This window comes from Corvus cornix, chromosome 17 (assembly GCF_000738735.6).
Source record: "Corvus cornix cornix isolate S_Up_H32 chromosome 17, ASM73873v5, whole genome shotgun sequence".
In the NCBI taxonomy this organism is placed as follows: Eukaryota; Metazoa; Chordata; class Aves; order Passeriformes; family Corvidae; genus Corvus; species Corvus cornix.
In genome coordinates, this window is record NC_046346.1 from 9,828,625 (window position 1) to 9,853,006 (window position 24,382).

General features: G+C 48.5%; 1 protein-coding gene across 4 annotated transcripts; it reads left to right on the top strand.

The window, feature by feature from the left end:
• The first annotated feature begins 54 nt into the window (after nt 1-54).
• Nucleotides 55-23,816, top strand: SLC31A1 (solute carrier family 31 member 1). Of its 4 annotated transcripts, none has more exons than XM_039561885.1 (5): nt 55-126; nt 16,525-16,680; nt 18,895-18,967; nt 19,350-19,518; nt 20,123-23,816. In XM_039561885.1, exons 2-5 carry the CDS (start codon nt 16,570-16,572, stop codon nt 20,322-20,324), a joined length of 555 nt encoding a protein of 184 aa, XP_039417819.1. In that variant the 5' UTR covers nt 55-126; nt 16,525-16,569; the 3' UTR covers nt 20,325-23,816. The 4 variants fall into 4 exon arrangements, with proteins under 4 accessions (XP_039417819.1, XP_019140512.1, XP_010395896.1 ...); XM_019284967.3 differs by lacking the exon at nt 55-126 and adding an exon at nt 5,942-6,335; XM_010397594.3 differs by lacking the exon at nt 55-126 and adding an exon at nt 6,515-7,454 and having other exon boundaries at nt 20,123-20,446.
• The last annotated feature ends 566 nt before the right edge of the window (nt 23,817-24,382 follow it).

Below are 24,382 nucleotides of genomic sequence, written 5' to 3' on the forward strand. Positions count from 1 at the left end.
GTGTGGGGCGGAGCCTTGGGGCTCAGCGGGCGCCTCGGGGGCGGGAGGCTGCGGTAGGGGCGGGGCTGAGGGGGCGTGGTTTGGCCATAGCCGTAGGGAAGGCGGCGGGGTCGTGGCGGGCTCGTGGTGAGTGACGAGTGGGGTCGGGGGTTTTCGTGCTCCCTCCCCCCCCCCGACCCGCCTGAGGGGGCCCCATGGCCGCCCCCCCTCCCCTCAGGCCGGGACGCGGGACTTCGGGCCGGGGGCACCGGGGGGGCCCAAGGGGATGGGCAGCCCTGGGACGTGGGGGTGGAGGTGAGGGGCGAGCTCGGTGTGGGTGCGGACAGCGCTGCCGGGGCTCCGCGGGAGGCGCCCGGCCCGGCCCTGCGGTTCCCAAGGTGACAGCCGGGCCCCGCGGCCGCCGTGCTGCCCTTGCCGGGGCTCCGGGCTGAGCCAGAGGGCCGCGCATGGCTCCTCTGAGGGCCCTGCGGGTCCGTGAGGCGCTCGGGAGGGAATGTTGGGGACACCGGAGCGCTGCTGTGCTCCAGGTTTGGCTCTCGTGTCTCTGAGCTACCCAGGGACATCAGCAATGCGCTGTGTTCTTAACATCGGAATCCTTGCGTGGTTAAATGTCTGAGCTGGCCCGCCGAAGCAGTTTTCCACGTTCGCCTTGTACCTTGAGAAACACACCTTTCTGTTAGTTTGTTTAATGAGGTTTTTGTGGTTTGTTGTGGTTTTTCTGTGTTTTTCTCCTCTTGGAAAAGTGGTATCTCTGTGTGCTTTGTGAGACCCACTGGCTTTAATTCCACCTTAGATCCAAGTGATGTTGAAATGCAGGCAAACAATGCATGGGAGGTCAGAGTGGCAATAAGGGTTGAATAATTTCCTGGCTTTGAGTATTGGCACTGGTTAGAAATTTGTACTGTCAGTTACTTACTGGATGTTTGAGCAGAAAGTTGCCAGGTCTGTTGCAGAGCTGAGTTTGCAGTAACTAGGGAGGTTATTGCAACGATTGAGATATCAGTGATTCCATTTCTAAAAGGATAAGATAAAGGGGAGTGTTAAGCAGATGTATATTGTGGTATGTGTGATGAATTTAGAGTGAAACCTGGAAAAGGTCAGAATCTTATTTGTGTTAAAAAACTACAATAATTTGGTGTAAATTCGTGGTGGGAGCAGATTGTTCCAATCTTGGTAAGGCAGGTGGACATGAACTTCCTTCCAATGGGAAATGTGGTTGCTTGGATGAAGAGTTTGTTGCTTTGGCTCCTGTATTTTTATCAGGTTGATTGTCAAGATAGTTGTGTTTTTTAAATGGTGAAGACCCATGTGGCTAAGTCCTGGTGTGGCACTTTGGTTTAGGTTTTTTAGGTACAGGTATGCCAGAATATCCTGAGCTGGAAGGGACCCACCAGGACCATCAATCCTGGCCCTGCACAGACCCCCCAACAGCCCCACCCTGGGCATCCCTGGCAGCGCTGTCCAAACGCTCCTGGAGCTCTGGCAGCCTCGGGGCCGGGCCCATTCCCTGGGGAGCCTGGGCAGTGCCCAGCACCCTCTGGGGGAAGAAGAACCTTTCCCTGCTCTCAGCCTGGGATAACTTCAGGCCATTCCCTCAGGACCTGTCACAGAGCAAAGATCAGAGCTGCTCCTTGGGAGGAGCTGCAACCCCTGGTGAGTTCTGACCTCAGTTTCCCCTTCAGGATGAACAATCCCAGTGCCCTCAGCTGCTCCTTGTGTGCCCTTTGAGACCCTTCACCATCTTCCTAGCCCAATGTTAGATCTATATATATTTCCTATTTTTTTTTCACTGGTATTCAGCACTGGCCAGTTTTAATGCCAGTATAGTGGGGAAGAGGCTGTAGCAGCACATCCTGCAGCAGTCAGCAAGCATCGCATCTTAATCACTTGTCCTTTTTTAATTTAAGCTTTGTTCATAATTCTCATCTATATTTGAGTGTGCAGTGGGCTTGTGGTTCCACACAGTTCCCAGGCAGAGGCCAATTCTTCCTGTTGGTGCTCGAATCCCAAGCTCCAGAATGCTTACTAGTCCTGCTTCTTGTGTCCAGCTGGATGAAATGCTCCTCTCAAGTGTTTATTAAATTGGCTTTCAGTCTTTTTGATCTTAACTTGCCTCTGCTTGAGCCTGAGGTCAGCAAAGCTTTTGCAGGATTTTGCATGAGTAACCATATGGGATCTTACAGGGTAAGTTAGCATTCAAGTTAACGATCCCAAATCCTGTAATTTGTGATGTAATGTTTCCTGAGGCTTTCATCAGGCTTTGGACTCTGCATTTTTTTTCCCCTATCCTTCATTAAAAAGGGGGTACTGGGAATAATGTGTAAATGTTGCTGTTTAAATGAGAATTGGTTTTATAACTAAGGATTTGTTGGTGAAGCTCTGACTGCTCTGCTATACAATGCGAAACTAAAGTCATGCTTTTTGCTACAAACACAGCAATTGTTGGAATAAGCAGGTTTTTGCTTCTGCTCTCCTCCCCCCGCCAAAAGCAAGGTAATAAAGAAAATATAAGTACTGGCAGGAGTTGCAGGCTCCCACACAACTTTGTGGTGAGAATGGAGAAATTTTCTACAACCGTTTCCTACTGCGATTTGGCTGCTTTTCATTTCATATCATATCAGATTTCTCATCTAGGCCAGGTTGTTAACTAAGCTGAGAGTTAGGATAATTTCTGCCAGTAGAGAGGAGGAATTAAATCACCTTTCCAAGTCACTTTTGCATGTTTGCTTTTTTATTTTAAAGGTATCATCCCTGCCACTGACTCAGACTTGCAGTGGTACAAGGACAAGGTTTGTGGGGTGTTTTTTTTTTTGTTTTTTCTTTTGAAAAGAGGTTTGGGAGGATTTTTCACTTCTCCCTTTACAGTGTAACTTCAAGGTTTGGATTAGTGAGACACTCTATCCCTGAATGAAAGCTTAATGCCTGAGAAGGGAGGGCATTGAGAATAATCTTTTCCAGTTTTATATTACAAGTAAATGACAAAATCTACCACGTTCACACAGTGAGTTTTGAGCAGGGCCCTGAGGAGTTTCCTTTCAGCTGGCTTGTTTTCCAGTTAGGCATTAGGTCCAAGACAGAACTTTTTGGTCTTTGAACTAAAATGTGCTATTTTCTCCTTTCCTTCTTGGTTTTTCTATTGGCTACGAAGAAAGCTGCCATGGTTCTGCAGACCTGCCTTCCCTGCCCTGGCCTGAAGGTCACCTGAAAGTTAGCAGGAGCCTGCAGCAGAATTTTGGGAAGTTGAGCTGAAGCACATTGCCAGCATGAACTTCTCCACAAGTCTGCCCGGAAATCACTGGGAGTCTTGGCAACTTTTTCTTAGGGAAGGATGAAAAAGACTCAATCTAGTTTATGTTGTTCTTCTCTGGGAAATCCAATCTTAGTTAATTAACTCCATTGCCTTTTGTTTCAATCTAATTTTCTGGAAATGTTCCCAATCGGGTCCTGAGGAACCAATGTTTTTTTCATTAACCGTTTTCTTCATCTGAAAGCTGGAATCTGCTAATGCAACTGTGATTGCAGCCAGAACAACGGCTTTGCTTCCTGCACTTTTCCTTTCTGTGTATATAACCTTAGAAAATCATACACTTGCTGTATCACAGGTGTAAATGTCATTTATCATCTGTTAAAAAGGTTGTACAAGCATATAATCTTTTCACTTTAATATTTATCTAAATGAATATAGCAGTGCATGGTAGCTCTAGAGCACAGGCCAAATGCTGTAAGTGACCAAGGCTCTTCAGTTCTCACTGCTTGCTCAGCATGTCCTGGTATGAAACTGGGAGAAAACTGGGAACAGAATACAGGTGTTCTGGTGTGGAACTCACAGTGAGTGCCCCAAGCTCTGTTCTGAGACTTCATGAGAACCACTTCACTTCCATAAACCTTCTTTTCCCACACTTACTCATTAGTTATCATGGATTCAGATCTCATTCCTCTGATGAAGGTAGAGGAGCTTGGAATATGAGCTTTGTGATATATTTAGCTGATCTTCTGGCTAACCTGGGTAAAGAGGAACCCTGACAGTCTTGGCTGTTCTTCTTTTCTAAGCACTGCCTCTGTTGGGGGAAGGAGTGTCTGGCAAATACACTTTCAGGCTTTTTTCATATTAAAGGTAATGTAATTGGACTTGCTCTGTAGGATTAAGAAGTGCTTTGAGGCCACCTGTGAGGTGCAGTGCACATCCTGAGCTAATGCTGTGAGCTCCAGAGAGCTGGGAAAAGCAGCTCTTGGAAAGGGATACGGCTCCAGCCTCCTTAGGGAGAGGCTCCTCCCTGTGACCCAACCTGCTCCTTATCTGATGTCTTTAAATGGTGGCTGCACTCTGGGTGGGAGAACAGCAGCAGCTCGTGCCACCCTGGCTGCTCCTGGTGGGATCTTCCAGAGGCTGCACTGGGAGCCAGGGATCCCCTTACTCACTTGCTTTCCCCTTTAACCTTCCCTGCTCCGAAAGGCATTCTACTGAAGAGACTCAAACCACTCATTGGCACAGCTGGCCTGCATTTTCAGGCTTGCACCTTTGACTGGGGAAGGAGAAACACTAACAAATGTGGAGCAGACTCAAAGGCAGTGCTCCCAGTAGGAGCCATCCCAGTTCACTTTCCTGCAGCCCTCGGGCAGTGACCGCAGCGCTGCCATCAGTGTGGCTCCGTGGGAGGGCATTTCCGATAGGTAAATCAGCCCTCGTACATCAAAGTGATAAGGGAAGTGGGAGCACAAGCTCCCGAGGAGCACACCCAGCCTCGGGATACTGTGCAAGTGAAATGCAATCAGTGTTGGTCTGGTTTTCTCAGCTCCCGTGTTTGTCTGAGCTCCTGGTCTAATGGATTTGACAAGAGACTGAGTCAGGATTTCTGGGTTCTCTGCCAGGACGGTTTTATACAAATCAACTTACCATTGGCTTTGATGCCCTTCATTAACTTGGGATAAGACATTATCTCACAAGGACGTGCTGAACTTTAGTGTTTAAGGTGGTGTCAGGTGAGACTGAAGTGTGCTGGAGGAGTATGTTATAGATACTGAAACCTGAACAGCTGGAAACAAAGCTAGTTGGGAGTTTCACAGCTGTCCTCATGTTCCTGTTACAGGCTTGCTTGTACTTGTAAAGCCATTTTTGTGCTCTTTTCATACAGGGCACAGAGCAGTGTCTGTGGGATCTCCTGCTGTATGGGTGGTAAAGCCTAATGCACTTACTCTGATTATTTTGCTTCTAGTTTAAAAAACCTCTTGGCAGCAGCATGACTTAACTTAATTTTCTGAATTCCTCCAGTAAAACCCTCCAGGACATCCTAAGAGCAGGATCCATGTGCACTGCTTGTCAGTTGATCCCTTTTTGTGTAACTCTTGCTTTTGATCTTGGTTGAAACCTCAGCCCCCACCACGAGGCCCCTTGTATTGCAGGGCACAGCACAGCTGTTCTTGCACTTTTTCTGCTTTGTCACTTTTTTTTCCCATAGCAGTTGTTGGCTCCAGCCTTCCAAGCAGAGGGGTCCCAGAGCCAGCTACCCCGACAGGGTTTGTCTTGTACATAGTGTTGAAGAATTTCTGCACAATTGATGGTTTATCTGCCTTGTTATTTTTTTCTCACTTCCCAATGCTCCTAAAAACTGATAGCTTAGAAAACATCACATTTCTTCATTATGGGACAGATAGAATCACAGAATGGTTTGGGGTGGAATTACCTTAGAGCTCATTTTGTTCCACCCCTGCCATGGGCAGGGACACCTCCCACTGTCCCAGGCTGCTCCAAGCCCCAATGTCCAGCCTGGCGTTGGACACTTCCAGGGATCCAGGGGCAGCCCCAGCTGCTCTGGGCACCCTGTGCCAGGGCCTGCCCACCCTCCCAGGGAAGAATTTCTTCCTAATATTTTATCTAAACCTTCTCTCTTTCAGTTGAATACTAAAATACTTAAATACTAATGGCAAAATAAACTAAGCTTGCTTTGTTATCTAAAAACAAGCAAACCACTAATACATCTGATAGAGATATGAATGTTTCAAATGTGTTTTGGTTAATGTGTTGGAAAGTAATCTCTGCAATGCACTTAATCAGATCAGGGAGTTCTAAAATCTCTTTGCATTTTTGCAAAGATCTCATGGGGGAGACTCAGGAGCTGCTTTTGCTACTCTGTGGATCTCTATGTGAGCATCCCAGTGCTCGGTCTGGTCCTAAGCTCATCTGAGCAGTAGTTAATGATTAGCCTTTGATAGAGATAATGATGTGCTTGTCAGCATTATGTGAGGGTTGAGAAACTTTGATCAGTCTCAGACTTGTTGCCTCTCTGGAGAAAAAGGCTCTCCTGGAGTCGGTAGATGGAAAACCTGTCTCTGGAAGAGTAAGTACTCAGCATTTTTTAGCTCTGAATCATTTCTGCTGTGGATTAGCAGCTCTGTGGCCATCCAGGGGTTTGAAAATGATGAAAAAGGCAGCTCTTTCCCAGAGTGATTTTTTGTTACTCACAGAAAAATTGTTGATGGCTCTCGTTCCAGCTTTCCATGCCCTACAGTCACTGCTCTTCCTGTCAGAAGAGTGTCACGAGGCCAAGGCTCTTCCAAAGATAAGTTCCTTTCCAGAGAATTGAGTTGATTGCTCTTTTCCTCTTCTTGATATTGGAGGTCTTCTACCTTGCTGAGATTGTATTTTCAGTGATTCAGTAATTTCAATAATAATTCTAATAGTTCAGTTGCATTTTCAAAAGGAGAATGTGCAGATGCTCTGTTCCATGGATTGAGGCTATGAATTTGTGCTCTGAACCCTTACAAGTATTTGCATCACTACCTGGAAGCTGTGTATATGTCACTGTGCCATCCTATTGCTGTTTGCCAAGATCATGGATCAAGAGTAGGAAGGTGCCTCTGGTGATGGATATTTGGCCTTAACCATCTGCCAAAACAGAGGTCGACTTCCTGGGCTTAATTAAAAACCCACTGGAATGGATTTTGCTGCTGGTGACCTGAGTTCTACCTTGCATTTTACTCATGAGCAGCTTGAGGCTTCTGAAAACAAGTGTTTGGAGGCACAAAAGAATTTGATTCTTGGCTGTGGTAGAACAAGTTCTTGTGTTGAGGGACAGTCATGGATGGTGCTGCAAAATGAAATGAACGCGCATCCGTATCTCCTCTGCAAGAAAAGGCATTTTTCCAAAAGTCAGTCTTGTGAACTCTTAGGTTTTTAGTCAAAGCCTGCATTCCAGAGGTGACCCTGACATGCCAGAGTAGGAGCTGGAAATCCCGGGGTATCCCAGTAGGAGCTGACATCAACACGTGGCTGTTGCGACAACGTTTGACACAGGCAGCTCCAGGGAAGGGGAAGGGTTAAGTGGCCATCTTAAAACGCTGTGTCTGCACATGGACACACTTCTGAGGAATAATTACAGACAAACAACTGCTTAAATATGAAAAGAAAGAAGTGAAGTGGAATTGCTCTGCAAGGACGCTTTCCCATGTGGTGGAAGGTAATGAGTGTGTGGCTGTCCTGGACATGGAAAAACGTGTGTGCATTGCTTAAACCAGTGTGTCTCATATACATGTGAATCAACCTCCTAAAAATTAACCAGGAGTTCTGAAGTGTGGTTTTCTTGCTATTCAGAGTCTCAAAACACCTGAAAGCCGGTTCAGAACTTGTACAAGTGTTGGCTTTTCTGGGCTGAGTCTGATGATGATGTTGAAGAGCAGCCAGAGAGGGAGAATGAGCTGTGTGAAAATGGGCAAGTGGTGTAAGATGTGGGGATCTCCTGTGAATCACCTGTGCTGGACTCCCTTTTGTGAGGCCTCTAATAAACCAGTGCCGTCCATTTATTACCCTCAGCTTTAGTTTTATCTGCATGGGACAAAGGTATTTATGCTGTTGCTAGATAACGTTTATAATGAGATAATAACAGATAACTCTTGTTCTCCACCTGTATTAAAGGCCACTAATGCACTTCTAGGACACACGGAATCACTTTTGCCCCTGAGGCCCTGCTTTCTTGGCAATGCACTTTTTGACTCTGGTTTCATTTTGTGTCTCCTGAGATTATTTTATAGTTTTATGGGGTTTAAGGCTTGAAGGCGCCATAAAATCCATCTGGTCAGAGCTGTTTATGCTGTGTAGCCTGGTGTGTGTCCTTCCCACTCCAGCAAACCACGGAGCAATGGTTTATCAGGATTAACTTGCAGGTAGTTCCCTGTCTTGCATCCTGACATATCTGTCATTCCTTATAGATGGAATGCTTCTGCCTGTGGCTACTGAACATCCACAAACAATAGTCTGTGTCCTTACCCTGTGGACAGACACATTTTTGTGGGAGACAGGCTTCTTTCCATAGGTGTACAGGTGGTGCAGGAGGTGTTGAACCTGCAGGAATCTGGGAGCTGAATTAGTGAGCACGATGAAGAATCTTGTATGCAAAAGGTGGTTTTCTTTTTTCATTTGAAGAGAAAACTCTCCCTTCATTTAAAAAGAGCTGTTATAGTAGAGGAGTAAATGCTAGGAGCTGTTCTTGATCAGGGCATGTGAAATAGGAAGTGAAATTCTCCACTAGGCCTGGTTTTTCTAAGGCAGCAGAAGTTGCCTAATCTTACAGGATACACATCTTGCAAGATGGAGTTTTAAATATTAATATATTTTTATATTAGAAAGTTGTTGAAGAGTATCACAAGGTTCAGGACTCTGTCCCATTTGTTCTGAGCTTCCCCCGAGGCAGCAGGATGGTTCCTGCTCTCTGGCCATATGGATCACATCTGCCTGGTCACCATTCCTGTGTTTGGTTGTGTAACAGCTGAGCAAAAACTGCCACTGAGGATAAGGAAGCATCATCTGTTTATTCAGGAACTACGTAATCTTGGAAAATATGGGTCACATGGCCCTGCTTTTCTGTCTCCTCTTCCCAGTGCTGACCCGTGTCTCCTCACTACTCAGCATCCTCAGTTGTCCTCAGCTGATGAGCGGGTGCTGAGAGTTCTAGCAGGAGCTTCCCAGGTGATTCCTGCCTGAGCACCACCCACCCTCCTGCTCCTCCATCCCAGCACGGCTCTTACACCCCTACCCTTTGAGCCATTCTGCCTCATCTCTGCCTAAACTTCCTCCCTTCCTGCCAGGAAGGGAAGGCCCTCAGGTTTCTCCTCCCTGAGAGCTGAATCCCAGGGGCTTTGTGAGCTGGGTTTGTGTTCCTGTGTCATGCCTTCTATGACGTGAGGAAGAGAGGTGAAGCTCTGATGGTGTGGCCTGCTGGTCTGCAGACCTGGGGTGACTGCTTGCTTCAGAAGGCTCTCACATGCCCAGGGAGTGCTGAAGTGCTTCTGTAGATGCCTCCTGGGGATTGCCTTTGATGGAAACTTGTCAGTTCTAGCTCTGAATTCACGCTGGCATTGGCTATAAGGAATTTTGGTGTCTGCTGTGCCTTTCCTCTGATGTTATCAGGCTTAGAGTCTGAGGTGTTCTGCTCTGCAGGATTGTTTTCAGCTGCCTTTCACTCCATTGGGCCTGTGGGTAATGACATGGTGTGTGCTTCACTTAATGAAGTCCAGTGCATTGTCCTGTAAAGAACAATCTGTCCTGGGTTATGTTTTTTTCTTGTTCAAAGATTACAGATTTCCTGAGGTGTCTGCAGAAGCTGGGAGATTAGGAATGACCGTCCCCTTCTAGGGAAGCCTCTAACAGAGAGTTTGCTATGAAAATAAACTCCATCAAAGGGACATTATTGTAGCCATGGCGAGAGGAAGAGCTCTGGCCCCTCCTCAAGTAACAGGGATTGTGCTGAGTGACTGTGACCAGCTTTGCTTTAGTTGGACAGCTGAGGGATGCTTTGATTCAGAGCAGAGGACAGCACCTTAAGGATTGAACATATGCTGATACTTCGTCATTAATTAATGTATATAACTGCATCAAGCTGCCAAATGATGTGGTGCAGCTCCAGGAAGTTTGTGTGAGCCTGGAACTGGAGTCCACAGTCTGGAACCAGAGCACTGTTTGGGGTTTTTGCCATGTCAGTGGGTGCTGTGTGACAGCTCCATGTGGAGGGGTCAGCCTGAGCCTTGGGGAAACAGCAGCCCAATAAAGAGAGGGACAAATGTGTATTGGTACAAGAAACACGAGGATTTGGTAAGAATAAAATAAGCACATGATGGCAGCCAGGAGGCCTGAAGGATGGGTGTTTGGAGGAGCACGTACTGCAGGGTGGGATTGTCAGCCCCAGCCCTGTGATCTGGCTGTGCTGCAGTGAACCTCAGCTCAACTCTGGCTTAAGGTGTCACCCCCAAACCTCCCTGTGTGGGTGACATGGTTTTGCTTCATTCTTCTCCCACATCCTGCCTGTGGGGTTTGTCAGGATCACCTTAATAAGGGTCTGTCTCAGCCTGGGCAAATCCCATCAGCTGTGGGCACGGCTCATGGACAGCAGAGTGGTTTTGATGTGCCAAAACTTTGTCATTGCCTTCAGCATCCACAGCTGTGCTATAATGGTTCTGGGTGGGGTCCTCAGTGGAGGATCAGATCTCCTGTGTGGATTTCTCTCCTCACAAAACCTGAAAGCCCTGCATGTCATTGTAAAAGCCCCTTCTTTGCCTGTGTTGTACATTCCAGCTGTGAGAGCTGGGCTCTGGGTGCTTCCAGCTTGGCTTCCTGTCCCTGCTGATGTCCCTGCTGACTGCTTCCATCCTGGCATGTCACAGGCTACTCAGGCATTGTCCCCTTTTGACCCTGAACACAAGATGTTGTCTGCAGCCCTGCTCAGCTCTTTTTTGCCCATTCTCTGCTCCCCGCACTGCACCCTGTGGCGTCTCAGGCTGGACATCCTGCAGAGTGCCTGTCATCCTTCAGAACTTCTGAAACCCATGGCTGTGAAGAGCTCAGCCTGCTTACAGGTAGACATGGAGAATGTGCCCTGTGTCACACTGTGTTCCTGCCTGGCTCTGCTCATCCAGCCTGAGTCCATTTTCAAGCTTCCGTGGTCAGGGACAAGCCCCAGGAAATGCAAACTTGTACAGCCTGACCCTCAGCGTGTATTGGAGGTGCTGAGCTGTGCCCTTCCCTTTCCCTTTATCCGAACCCCTTCTGGTGTGTTCAGCTTTTGGGAAGCCTTAAACTTCTGGGAAAAGCTTTAGGATGAGACTCTTAAGGTAGTGAGGCAGTACCAGGGCAAGCCACAGTTCTTCTGTGATCTCACAAACATTCCTTGAATTCTTAATATAGCTCTAAGAGTTCCTTCTTCAGGAATTGTGCAAGGGAAAAACAGAGGTGTGCAATTAAGTGTGCTGGGCACAGCACAGTCCCTCCCTGTGTCTCAGTGCCAGCCTGGGGTTGCTGAAGCTGCTTGGGAGAGTTCCAAGAGGAATTTTCACACTGGGAAACAGCAGTGTGTGTCTGTAACACGTGTTCTGCTGCATTACTGAAAAATGTAGTGTTTGTTCCCTGTGTCTTTTAAAGTGTGTCTTTATAGCTGGCCCGGGGTGCTGGGTGCTCCTACAGCATGAACAGGTAGAATTGGTCTGTCCCACAGTGGTGCCTTTAAGCAGCTCTGAAGCTATGCCCGGGATCCTGGAAGAATCACAAGTCCACCCATTTGGAAAGGAAGCAGTTAAAGGAGAAAAGTTTGCCAGGAAATTGAATAAACTAGAAGCAGTACTTAGGTCTCCTGATGACGAGCTCAGTGGAGCCCACAGCTAGAGCCAGTGAACAGAGCTGCAGTGTCTGCAGGCTCCTGCTTCCCTCCCACTCCATTTACAGCACTGGTAAACAAAAAAGGGATTGGGCTTGGGACCACAAGCTGGGAGCCAGTGGAGCTCGGTCTGCCAGGGGCACTGCTGTAAGTAGAGCACCAAGAACTCCTGGGTGCCTTTTCCATTCCTTCTGTGTTTTTGCTGTAGCATTCCTTTGTGTCACGCAGCACTGAGCCATATGTGATGTGTAAGCAAGAGATTTTTGCTTTTCCAGCTGGCTATTCTTAATTATTTTCCCTTCCCTTTCTCTCAGGAACTTTGATTTTAATTCTCAGTAAGTATTACCAAGTCTTTCTGACTTCTTCAGAAGAGAGGGACCTCCTGACCCTGTTCTTGCTACCAGACGTGTTGGTGGAGAGACGCTGGGTACAAATCACTCCAGCTGTGCTGAGAGGAGTCGGGAGGGTTCCGAGCAGGAGCCAGTCCTGTGCTGGCCACTGCAGCAGCACCCTCTCTGTGGGACAAATAACTGCTCTAAAGAAGACTGAAGAGGTGATTTTTAAGGCTCTGGTCCTTTTGGGCAGAGCCAGTGGAATTAGTTTTATTTCTTGTGTTTTCTGAACTGGCTTGGGAAAGATGAGGCACTGCTTAGAAGGGAAGAGTTGGTGCTGTAATGGGTATTGCTTTAGGGCTCCAGTGTTAATCCTGTTAGACTTCTGATTTGGAAAGGGGCATAATTCCCTTGGAGTGTGACTTTAAGGAAGATCTGTTTGACACTGAGCTGATTGTGAAGTACTTTCTGGGAGCTTGGTAGATCCTTCCCATAGTGTGTCCTGTTTCTGCATTGAAAGGTGTATTTTCCTTGGGTGTTTGCCACAGGAAAAACTGTGATTTGCTGTGAAGCTGCAGGACTCTGGATGAACACAGCAGAAGCAATAGATTGGGAAGCTGTGGAGGGGCTTATGTGTAATGGCAGTGATCTTGTGGCTGAGACCTGCTTGAAAAGACTGCTCTGGCTTTGGCATCTCATCAGGTCCAGCTCCTTTACTTGCACTCATGTGTGCCCGGCCATCTCCTGCCTGTCCTCCCCTTCTCTGTGCCTTGGAGTTGGAAACGTGGCCTCCTGGTATGTGTGAGGTGAGGCAGCACCGTTTTTGTGTTGGTGGAGGGTGAAGGTGAGTCCTGGTGCTGACAGTTCACTGCTGTCAGATCCTGATCCTGGCTGCACCTGTCCTGAGCCAGCCTGGTTTGCAGAGCTGCCACGGTGGCATTGCAGGGCTGGGACAGAAACCTCTGTGTGAGCAGGGCCTGCCTGAGGTCCTGCTTAAAGGAAGAGGAGTCCTGGGTGGAGCTCTGAGTCTTGCAGTTTTCCTTAAAAATCTGAGGGGTTGTGAAATGGAGGCTGTGGCTTCTCTCACCTGGGGTAACAGCACGGAGAGGGGAAAGAAAGAAGCCCTGGAGGAGAATGTCCTCGTTCCTCTCTCCTGTTCCTCCTGTTTGTTTTCTTAGGCAGTAGGTTACTGCAGAGCACAAAGTATCACTCTGTGTGTGTCCCTTGTGACAGGGACACCCTGGGGTCTGTCCCCTTCAGGTGTTCAAAGTACCTGAGCCTGATGCAGTCGCGGGCTGTGGCAGATCCCTCTCCAGGGCTCCGTGCTCAGGAGTCCACTGCAATGCCTCTCCCTCTCAGTGCAAACATCTGGAGCAGGCAGCAGCCAGAGATCAAGTCACCCATTCAGACAGAAATACCTGCTGAAGGCTGGCTTTGTACAAGGCTAAACCTATTTAAAGAATTTACAGTAATAGAAACTGGGGGAGGGCCAGGGGGGCAGATTTTTTTCCTTCAGGTATGGAGTCAGCCTTGTTAAACCACCACCTTCTGGTGACACACAGAGCTCCACATCTCTGTCGGCTTGTTTCTTAGGAGTTGTGCGAGCCAGCCAGGGATTTGCTGCTTGGAATATTACACACCCATTAACCTATTGCTGCCCTATATATTGTTTTTTACCTCAAGGCATAGATAGAGATCTCCTAAGTTGTAAATCAGACTCTGACTGTCCACTGGAACTGATTTCTTTTAAAACAGAAATTTATCCACTGTTTGTTACCTTCAGTGACACAAAACACAGCTGAAGTGGCTCAGATGAGCCACTGATTTCCTCTTAAGCTGCTTAATACCCCATCCTTTCAGGATCTCTTAAAATGTCCTTCAGTGTTGGGTAACTGCAGCAAGAGGTTGGATTTGGTGTTGGAGCACTGGGATAGCAGGGCAGGGAGGAGCTACACAGGTGAGGGTTAAACTTGCCTGCCCAGCCACAGGCAGCCACTCCTGAACGCCTGATTGTATTCTTTGTTCCTGCAGAGTAAATATCCTGAGAACACAGCCACTGTTTCTCCCTTTCTGCAGACAAATGATGATGAGTGAGAAGGAAAGGAGTGAAAAGCTGACACAGCCCAGCCACGAAGGCAGTTTTTTCATCTGGTAACCAGCCAGGGCTTCTGTGGAGCGTTTTGGAACCTGCTGAGCTTGGCAGGAATGTGAAATCCTAAAAGGAATAAATAATCATTGGACAGTAGTCACTAGTGAGGATGTTGTATCCAAAGGAAAAGCAAAGGATCAGTCAATTGAGAGGAGAAGAGGGAGGAGACAGAGGGGCAGCTCCCATCTCTGCTCTGTGGGACAGGGACAGCACCCAGGGAGCGGCTGGAGCTGGGCCAGGGCAGGCCCAGGCTGAGAGCAGGGAAAGGTTCTTCCCCCAGAGGGTGCTGGGCACTGCCCAGGCTCCCCAGGGAATGGGCACGGCCCCCGAGGCTGCCAGAGCTGCAGGAGCGTTTGGACAGCGCTGCCAGGGATGCCCAGGGTGGGGCTGTTGGGGGGTCTGTGCAGGGCCAGGGGTTGCACTGGATGGTCCTGGTGGGCCCTTCCAGCTCAGGATATTCCATGGTTCTATGATTCCAGGAGATTTTGGCTGGGGGAGAGGGGAAGTTCTTGTGTGACGTCTTTCCTCTCACTGCACACTTACCTTTGATCCTGTGCATAAAGCACTTGGGCTATTCTTTTTCCTTCCCTGATGCAAAAGACAATTTGATGTTTGTGTGTCTTGGCAGAGGATTCCTTTCCCAAGTGTTTGTATTTTGGGACGGCAGTTCTGGAGCCTGAACGTTTCAGCTCTGGAACAGGATAATCTTCCAAGCTGTGCCATATGGAAATCACGCTGGGCATTCTGCAGGTGTCCCTTGGTGAAGTGTTTCTGTGTCAGCTGAGCTGCTGCTTGCATTGGTCTCCTTTTTATGTCCCCATAAACATTTTTCTGGTCTCAATATTTAAGCACAAATCAGGGGCAAAGTGAGCTAAAAAATCTTAGCAGAAATGTGGACAGGGAATTCATTGTGCTTTAGCCAGTACCCTTAGATTCCATGACAAGTTACTTTCCAGGGGATTATTGTGAAGTCGTTTGATGCAATAAGGGATGGGTACAAACTTCATCTGCACAGAGATGCAGAACATACCTGAGCTGTGGGTTCCTGGTGTTGCTAATTGGTGCTTCCCTGCATTATTTAATTTCAGTGTTTGCAGGGTATTACTTCTGTCTTTCTCTTGAGTCCCTCCCCAGCAGTGCTGACTTAGTTTCCTTATCTTCCCAAATCTTTTAATTTCTCTCATTTCTCTCCTTAATTTAACCCTAAAGCCCTTAGATATCACCCCTGTCAGGGATGCTCCACGGGGCTGCACTGGCACTCATGTTCTGGGCTACCAGTGACCCCAGCTCAGGGTTGCTGTCACACTGACCCAGCTCCACCACCAGCTGCCTTTTGGGGTTTTATTTGCTATTTTCAGTTTTGAAAGCTCTTCTAGAGTGTCACTTCCTCTCTCCAATCTAAATACAGCCATGCCTCCCTGTTGAAACACCATGCTGCCTTTTGACTTAAAAAACTGAAAAAACACACTTGTAAACTCTTATGATGGTTTATGCGGAAGGAAATAAGTCTCATTTCTTTCTAAACTTTAATTTGATAAAGTGTCCGAACTTTGCTTTTTATTTCACTTGGTTTTACTTTAGTGCAGGACTGAAGTGGGAGGGTACAGATTATTCCAGGCAGGGCCCAGCAGGACAGATGCTGTGCTTGCAGGACTGACTGGTATTCCCAGGTTATTTTCTCTCCCATTGCTGTTTCTACCTGATGATGTTCATTTCCCACCAGCAATTGCCAGGCAGTGCTGGGGCAGAGTGCAGCAGCCATGCCCACAGCTAACCATGGATTTTTATTTATTTATTTTTAGTGTGCCCAGACATCCCTGATTTGTGGTAACCAGATTAGGGATTGGGACTGGCAGTCTCTTGAGTGTTTCTCTCACTGTGGGTAATGTGATTAGAGGAGAGATGTGGCAATGTAAAGCTCATGGAAATGAAATTGGATTGCCTGTGGCTGTTGCAGACCTTTCCCTGGCAGTAGGTCTTGTACCAACTAACACAATTTCTGTGTTAAACATGTTCCAAATAAAATGCATAACTGTCAATTAAGAGAAACTCCATAATCTGATCTTTAGTATATGCAATTTAAAGTGGTGATTGTGATATTTTTGCCTCTTGCAAGACTGCACTTGGGAAGGGGCTCTGTTTTTTTCCTCATGTAGATAAGAAATGTTCCTTTATGCTGAGCACTCGTCCCCAGGCGCCACCTCAATCAAATTAGGCTGCAGAGGGACACACCTCCTTTAAACTGTCCTGCTGTGTGCTCTCTGTAGCCAGAGCAGGAGCGTGGGGATGCTCCAGGAGTTTTCCAGAGGCAGCAGTTCTCAGTGGGTTGGAATATTTTCTCTTGCAGTAGCAGTAGAGAAACCACATTCTGTTTAGAAAAGGGCTTCATTTTTTGTTTGTTTTTCAGGGTCCCACTTTTCTATGTGCCTTTCTGAACCGCTCTGTCCTCAAGATGTCTCACCACATGAACAGCTCCATGCTGCCAACCTCGCATCCTCCTGAGCATCACCACTCCTCCACCACAGCCCCGGGACACAGTCATGGACCTGACATGATGATGATGGTAAGTGGAGAAGTCAGGATTAACCAGAGAATTTTTCCTTGTCTGTGGTTCAGAGTAACTTGTCATCTTAAAGACTGTGCTCTTGAGAACTGGGAATTAACCTGAGCTTTGGAAGGTGGGAATACTTCCAGGTAAAACCCAGATCCCATTGTGGGTCTTCTGGAGTGAAGGAGCAGCATGAGGGGATACGGAGCAGGAAATGGATTTCAGAGCTGGAGATCCTTTGGCAAAATTGTCTTCTCTTGCAAAAACCTTCCCAGCAGCCAGCCTGGTGTCTGCTTGACAGCCAACTAAGGGCAGAAATGCAAAGCAAGCATTCTGCTGCAGGAAGTGGATGAATGGAGTTCTCCAGGCTGGCAGTGAGAGCCCCAGGCAGCCCTGAGAGGATTGCCCAGCAGCGTGAGGGGCTCTGCCGAGCTCCCTCTGTGCCCGTCCCTCCTGAACTCTCAGAGCACGCTCGGTTTGGGGAGCAAAGCACTGCCAGGGCTCTTTGCCATGTTGGTATTAAGGCTGGACTGGTCCTGATCCCTGCTGCTGCAGCAGACTTTGATTCCAACAGGTTCAGACTTGTGCATTTGGCATCACTGGGGCTTTGCAGAGATCCTGGCCAGAGTTTCCATGGAGATGGCCATAGGATCAGTGTTTGTGTGTAGCCAGTTCTAGGAACTTTTTCAGCTTTTTCTCCTTTGCCTAAATACTTTTGGAGTGAGTTTCAGATTATTAAAACATGTCTGTTTCTGGTTAAATTTCAAAAGAAGGGGAGAGAGGGCACATTTCCATTTCAAATGAGAATGTTCTCAAGGAGTAGATTTTACAAACCTTCAGTTGGAGTTTGTGTGCCTGAGGAGAGAACCAAGAATCTCTGCTTCTACTTCTATTGCAACCAGTGTCACAGCAGGAGAAGAGAGCACTAGAACAGCCTTGGTGGGCATGGCCCACGTGGAGCTCTCAGTCCAGCACTGCCACTGCTCTTGTGAAGCTCTTCCCATCATCTCACAGCTCAGTATTGGCATCCCTGGGCCATTACTTTCCATGAAAATGTCATTTCTTTACACATGTCAAGTGTTCCCTGGATAGTTACAGGACCCTGCCTTGCCCTGCAGCTGAAAACTGTGAGTAATTGCACAAGATTTTGAATTCATACTGCAAATAAATCTGTCAGGGAAGGCAGTACGTAGGTACAGCATCTTAGGTAACAGACTGAGCACATTTAATGTGTGTTTTCCCATTCCTCACTGGCACCAAGTAACACGCTCAGGCTCAGCTGCAGTTCTTTGATTTATGTGGCTTTTGTTTTAAATATAAAGATGTTAAATTCATTGAAGAGATGAAATTACTCTCTAAAAGCTATTTTACAGTAATTTCTGCTCTGGGGAAAATGAGTGTCTGCTGATTCTTAGGGATGCTGAAATGAACCATAATTCTGAGCTTCAGCAAATAACCTTAATTAAGCAATGAGGGAAGTTCAAAGAGAAGTTCCTCTTGGTTGGTCAGTACTTGCCATGTGAAAACACTGTGTGCAGCTGTGCCCAAGACATGCCAAGCTGTATTTACCTAGATGGGAAGTTTGTATCACCTCCACTGGCCTGGGGATCATTGATGGCTCCCCTTCCCCTTCACTGTGCAGGCTCAGGAGCCCTTTTTTTCACCCATGGAAGCTGCAGTCCTGCTTTACCTCCTTGTGGTAGCTGTGTTTAGGCCTCTGTTTCCCTTAGGATATTGGGAATTCCATAGGGAGACAACTGTGCTGGCACAGTGCAGGAGGGGAGCAGAGGACTTACCTGTACAGCCCTTACCTGCATCATACAAACAGAGTCAAAGTGGGGAAGGGAAAGTGCCCTGTCCCCAGTTCCTGAGGGGATGGAAGGCGAGGAGGAGCTCCATGAGGACATCCCCAATCCCTGACTGCTGCTGATGCTGAGGGGAAAAGGAGCTCCAAAAGCAAGGAGAAGGCACTTACCTGGAGTTCTGTGAAGGACAGGGCCTCCTGCCCAGGGCTGCCTGAAGGAGCTGGGAACTGGAACATCTCATCCCTGTCTCACCTGTGTGTGTTACACCAGATTTACTGGAGACTTTCTTGGTGTTTAGGTGGTGACCAAATAAACTCATTTGAGTTCTTGTTCTGATACAAACCCCATTGCTACACCTTGCTGTGAGCTCCATCTTGGGATGAGCTCTTCAGGCTCATTTTGGTGTTCTTTGTGTTTTGGGCAGGCCATGACTTTCCACTTCAGCTGTGAGAATGTGCCATTGCTGTTCTCTGGACTTACAATCAATTCTCCTGGAGGTTAGTAACACTGTCTTGTGCAGTCCAAACAAAAGGTGTACAGTTGGTGTTTCAGGATTCATAGTTCAGGAATTACCCTGTTCCTTGTGCTAAAAATACATGGACACGCTGTGTTGAATCCGGTTTAAATGGCATCTGTGGGGTGAAAGAAAAAAAGATGTTTGTACAGTTCAAGAATTTGGTTTTGTTAGCAAAAGTGATTGCTGGTTCTGCTTTATGGGTCAAATTGCAGTGAGTGTCTGGCTAAAATTCCCATTTCCCACCTATCTATGCAAGCACACAGAGCCATGGCCTATGCAGCACAGTGGGGCTGTTCAATCATGCAGTGACTCTGCTGACACATTTTCTTGCCCAGAGACAATAATGTTTCCTCTCTTGTCAGAAATGGCTGGTGCTTTTGTGGCTGTCTTCTTCCTGGCCATGTTTTATGAAGGCCTTAAGATCGCCCGGGAGTGTCTGCTCCGTAAATCCCAAGTCAGCATCCGCTATAACTCCATGCCAGTGCCAGGCCCCAATGGCACCATCCTGATGGAGACACACAAAACCGTGGGGTAAGGATTGCACTTCATTCTAAAGCAAAGCTCTGCAGGTGAAACTGGCACAGAAGAAACTTTGTGCAGCCAGTTTTGATCTCTGGAGGGTGTCCTGGCTCCAGACTGGGATGCTGCGTGGCACTGGAGGATGGGGGACACCTGGGCACCCTCGAGGATGGAGACAAAAGGAGGAAAGCAGCAAGGAGCCAGATGAGCTTGGGGTTTTTGTAATGCATGTGTTTGGGGGAGTTCTCAGGAACAGAGTTTGGGTGTTACATCCAGTGACCCCGACAGAAAACACTCAGGATCCTTTTGCTGACAGGTTGTCAAGGCCTCTGTGCAGAACAGGAGCCAGTCCGCTGTTGAATGGGGGGGTAAAAGAAGCTTGGTGGAGTCTGTTTCTCAGCTAAAAGTTGTGTCCTCCCAGCAAGCTCCGTGCTTGCTTTGCTCTGTGAGCAAAACCAGCTCCAGGTGCCAGCTGCACGCAGGAGTCCCTGCCCAGGCTGGTGTCACCTTCTCTGCCATCGCACGCCCACCTTGCTGTCCTGGCAGCTTTCTCTTTGGGGATGTGCATTTCCCACCTGTCCTGTGTTTGCTGACTTGTTTGGGTTTGTGTTCCCAGCCAGCAGATGCTGAGCTTGCCCCACCTGCTGCAGACTGTGCTGCACATCATCCAGGTGGTGGTCAGCTACTTCCTCATGCTGATCTTCATGACCTACAACGGGTACCTCTGCATCGCCGTGGCAGCGGGAGCGGGCACCGGATACTTCTTCTTCAGCTGGAAAAAGGCCGTGGTGGTGGATATCACAGAGCACTGCCACTAACACTGGATGTGCCCACAGGCCTCTCTACCCCACTGCTCCCTGCAAGTGCAGCCAGCCCCGAGGACTGGAGCATTCCTAAGCTGCCAAGAGAATCGTGATAAAGAAAATCAACTGGAGTTCACCACAAGTTCCTGGAGGGGTGCAGGGATGTGAGGAGCTGGGACACACTTCTCCCCTTGACTCTTGAGAGCCCCTTCTTGGCCAGGATTTGCTTTATTTTTAGATTATGCTGTGATTGAAATTAGTTGGCTGACAGAACCATAGAAATTATTGTTTTAAAAAGAAAACAAAACCATTTTATTTTTAAATTGTAAATGCTCATCAGTGGGGGTTTAATGAACAGTAGGAAAAGATCAAAGTTGCCAATAATGTGTGAATGGCTGTTCTAATTTTGATTTTTTTCAATGTGTACATAATGCCAGGGGAGGAGATTGCCCTGGCATTGTGGCTTTTGGGGCCAATGACACGTTTTGCTCTAGGACTCAGCCTCTGAGGAAGATTTGGTGCTGCACATCAGACACGCTCAGGTGTGTTCTGGTAAGGGAGGACTTTGACCCAAGGATGTGAGCTGTGTGCTTCAGGGGTTGGATGAACCTGCCCTCCAAGCCCACCAGAGGATGATGATGAGTGTTGTTAATCTGATATATCCAGCAGCTTTACTCAGCCTCCGGGGAGAACACTCGAGTTTGGCTGCTTTCCCTTCCCAATTATGGAGCAGATGCAGGATAATAGTTCTGTATTTACAGGGCAAAAAGCTTCTAAATAAACCATTGAACCCACAGATACTTCATGTGGAACTGCACCTGGATGGAACTAGAGCTAAGCTTTGGGTTACTAGGACTGGCTCTGTAAATGAGGCAAGAGCTAAATAATGATTTCATGACACGAAAGTTAAACTGGCTGAAGAAGGTATTCCTAGATGGAGGTGAAGGGGGAAAACAACCATGTTCCTGTAAAGGAGAGATTTGGGGAAGAGGAGAAGGAAAATACAGGACTACAGCAGCCTTCCGTGTCTTCTCAGGTGAAATTTGGAGCAGTGTGGGCTGATAAAAAAGTATTCCTGACCCAGATGACTCCTCTTTGTCTTAATAATCACAGTGTGCCCATGCTGGAGCTGCAGGTTCTCAGTGCCAGGGGGGAATAGGTGCTGTGGTGCAGTGAAGAACTCGGTCAGTGCTGTGGGCTCTGCCCGGTGCCCAGGCGGGACAGGCTGTGAGGGGGCAGAACCTGCCTGGTGCCAGGACAGGCTTGGGGAGCAGCTCTGGTGTAGCACCTGGATGTTAATAATAAGTTGTGCAGAGTGTGGTGCAAAGCTGGAGCCTTCCCTCTACCCAGTTTGCCCAGTTTGTGCCTGTAACTGGCTGGAAAAGAAGACAGTGGGAATTAGAGAAGGGCCCTGAGAACAGGCCCCGCTTTCAGACTGGGGCTGGTGTCTGGGACATCATGAGAACAGGGAATCCTGCTGGGATAAAGCCTCTGGGCATGCACAGGAAGGTTTTTTCCTCTGGAGATGCTGGCTGCTGGCAGCAGCTGTGTGAGGAAAGCTGATCTTTGGAATGACATTTTTTAGCTCCTGAGCCTTCGAGGGTGAGGCCATCCCTGTGTACATGGGTGCTCCACGGTGCTGGTGCTGCTGTCCCTGCACAGAGCCCACCCTCCCACCCTAAGGAAATCCGGTACTGCTGCTACCAGGACTTGAATTGCACCTCCTGAAGTCAGCCCTCCTGGGCTGATGCCAACTGTTTATTTGGACATCTTGTTTTCTCTGGACAGTGTAAATAGAGAATAAAAGGAGCTGAGTTAAAAGCAGGCTTAGGTTCCTAAATAGCTGCTTTCTGTAGCAAATTCGCATCTGGGTGAAGGAGGCAAAGTTATTTTCATGGAAAAGTTCTAGCCACCTCCTGCTGAGAGACAGGAAAAGTGCTTCCTTCCCCAGTCTGATCTTTGAAGGGAGTTCTGTCTGGGACAGAACCTACTGCTGCCCTCTCTGCACCTGTCACAAAGGTAAAACTCCTGTGCCCTCTAAGCAATCATGGGAGGGGAAACCCTCCCCATCCCTGGAGAGCTGGGAGGAATGTTAGTGTTGGACAAAGAAAATGGACAATCCCTTCCCACTCCTGCTGGAACTGAGAGGAAACCTGAGTGTTTGTCAGAGAAAACGAGCTGTTAAAAGCTGGAGATGGTGGTTGGTGGTGTGGGAGGTTTGCACTGCAGGGCTTGACCCTGAAGGAGCTCAGGGTGACATTGCCACTGCTGCCGCTGGTTTTTCTGGAAGGGGCTGGAATTGTTGCCATTACAATCACAGGTGGAGTGAGGAGTGGCTTTGTGTGGTGACCTCATACACCTCTTGCTGTGTCTTTCTTTGAAACAGAAGCTGCTTGGCCTCACCTTGCTGTCACCTTTTAGCCATCTTTCTGTGTATCCAAGTGACCAGACTTGAATTCTCTGAGGGATGACTTGGGGATCAGGCTGTGGCTCGTGCAGTGTCAATCTGGTTCTTGTTAAGCTTTTCTGCCTCGTTCTACTTGTACCACCTGTGCCCCTGGAATTGTTTCCCCACCAGGATGAGCTCCCAAGGCTCATGTCCTGCCCATGCTCTTCCCAGAGAGGGTACACAGCTTTCTCCAGCATGCACTGGGAAGGGACACTGACCTAGCAGGGGTCACCTGGGCAGGAGTGTCTCAGGTGCCCCAGCTGCTCCCACAGCCTGCACGAGGGGTGCTTTGAGCACCCTGGGCTGCCCAGGGAACGTCAGAAGGGAAGCGGCTGAGGAGAGCAGGGCGAGGCTGTGTCCCCTCTGCTCCTGAGCTCCCTGACGTGCAGCTGGGGAGGGGCATGTCCAGGCTGCTCCCTCCTGCCATGGCCGTGCTTTCCTCAGTTAATGGGACAATCCAGAGAAGCCACTGACCTCCCCGTGTCCCAGCCTCCCCCTTGCCACCCGGTGCTACCACGGTGCCTTCTCAGCCCGGGTTGCTGCGTGCTGTGGCAGAGCCTGAGCAAAGCCTGAGCTCCCTCTGGGTGGGATCGGCAGCTCTGGGGCAGCCCCAGCCCCTCTGCTGAATGTAAAGTTGTCCAGGTAACACGGGAAGGGGAGGGCTGGAAGGATTTCCAGACCTGGGTACATTAAATTCCTGTGTTGACACACATGTAGCATGTTTGGGTGTGCTGTCCTGCTTGGGGGTGACATCCTGTGCGTGTCTTTGTGTCCTGATGTTTGCTCTCCACACGCTGTGCCTCCGCATTGTCATCAAGGGGGGAGCACAGAGCATCCAGGCTGTGGCCCTCAGCAGGCTTTTGTTGCTTTTCTTTGAGTGCCTTTTGAGTTTGTCTGGAGCCAGTCCCACCCAATCCAGCAGGATTTCTAGTTTTGTTTACAGTGGACTGTCAGTTTTGTTTTTACTCTTGCTCTTTGTGGTGGTAACTTGTCTGATGTTACTGTGAAAATCAAGAATCTCCTGTACATAATTAACCAATAAAATAGATTGCATTTTACTGTGGTGGGGGTGTGTTTTGGGAACAATCCTCAGTGCATCCCTCAGAGGGAGCAGCAGGGCCCAGTGTCCCTGTTCAGGTGCTCTGGGATGGGAGTGAGGAGCAGCATCCTCTGCGCCTCCCCAGCTTCCAGGAATGCACCCTGAAGCTCCTGGAATGGGAATGTGGGGATTCACTGAGAAGTTTCTGTTTGTTCCAGCCCAGTCACACTTTGCAGTGTGCAATTGGTGCCTCCCAGATCTGCCTGCCCTGGAGCAGGAAGAGTTGGGGAGAGGAGTTTTAGGGAGCTGTAACAACCTCCTGAGCTGGGGCCTGCTGGGAATGCCAGAACAGCAGAGCCATCCCTGATCATTTTATGTTGTGTTAGACAGGAACAGCAGCTCTTTTCTAGGCCAGGCTGGGGCTCTTTCCAGTTGGAAAAGTTCGAAGTTCTGTACATTTTCCCAGCCTGACCTGAAATTTGATGCACCTACAACACAGGAAGCCTGAATTTGACTAACTCCAGTTTGGAGCATTGCTTGGAACACTGAAAAATCAGAACTGGTCATTGTGCTGAAGATGGTAGG

What these genes read in the sequence shown, in the direction of transcription:
- SLC31A1 (XM_010397593.4), top strand. Translation starts at nt 11,616, where the DNA reads ATGACGAGCTCAGTGGAGCCCACAGCTAGAGCCAGTGAACAGAGCTGC. An exon ending in GACCTGACATGATGATGATG is followed by an intron (nt 16,681 to 18,894) that starts GTAAGTGGAGAA and finishes TGTTTTGGGCAG; the next exon opens with GCCATGACTTTCCACTTCAG. An exon ending in TACAATCAATTCTCCTGGAG is followed by an intron (nt 18,968 to 19,349) that starts GTTAGTAACACT and finishes CTCTCTTGTCAG; the next exon opens with AAATGGCTGGTGCTTTTGTG.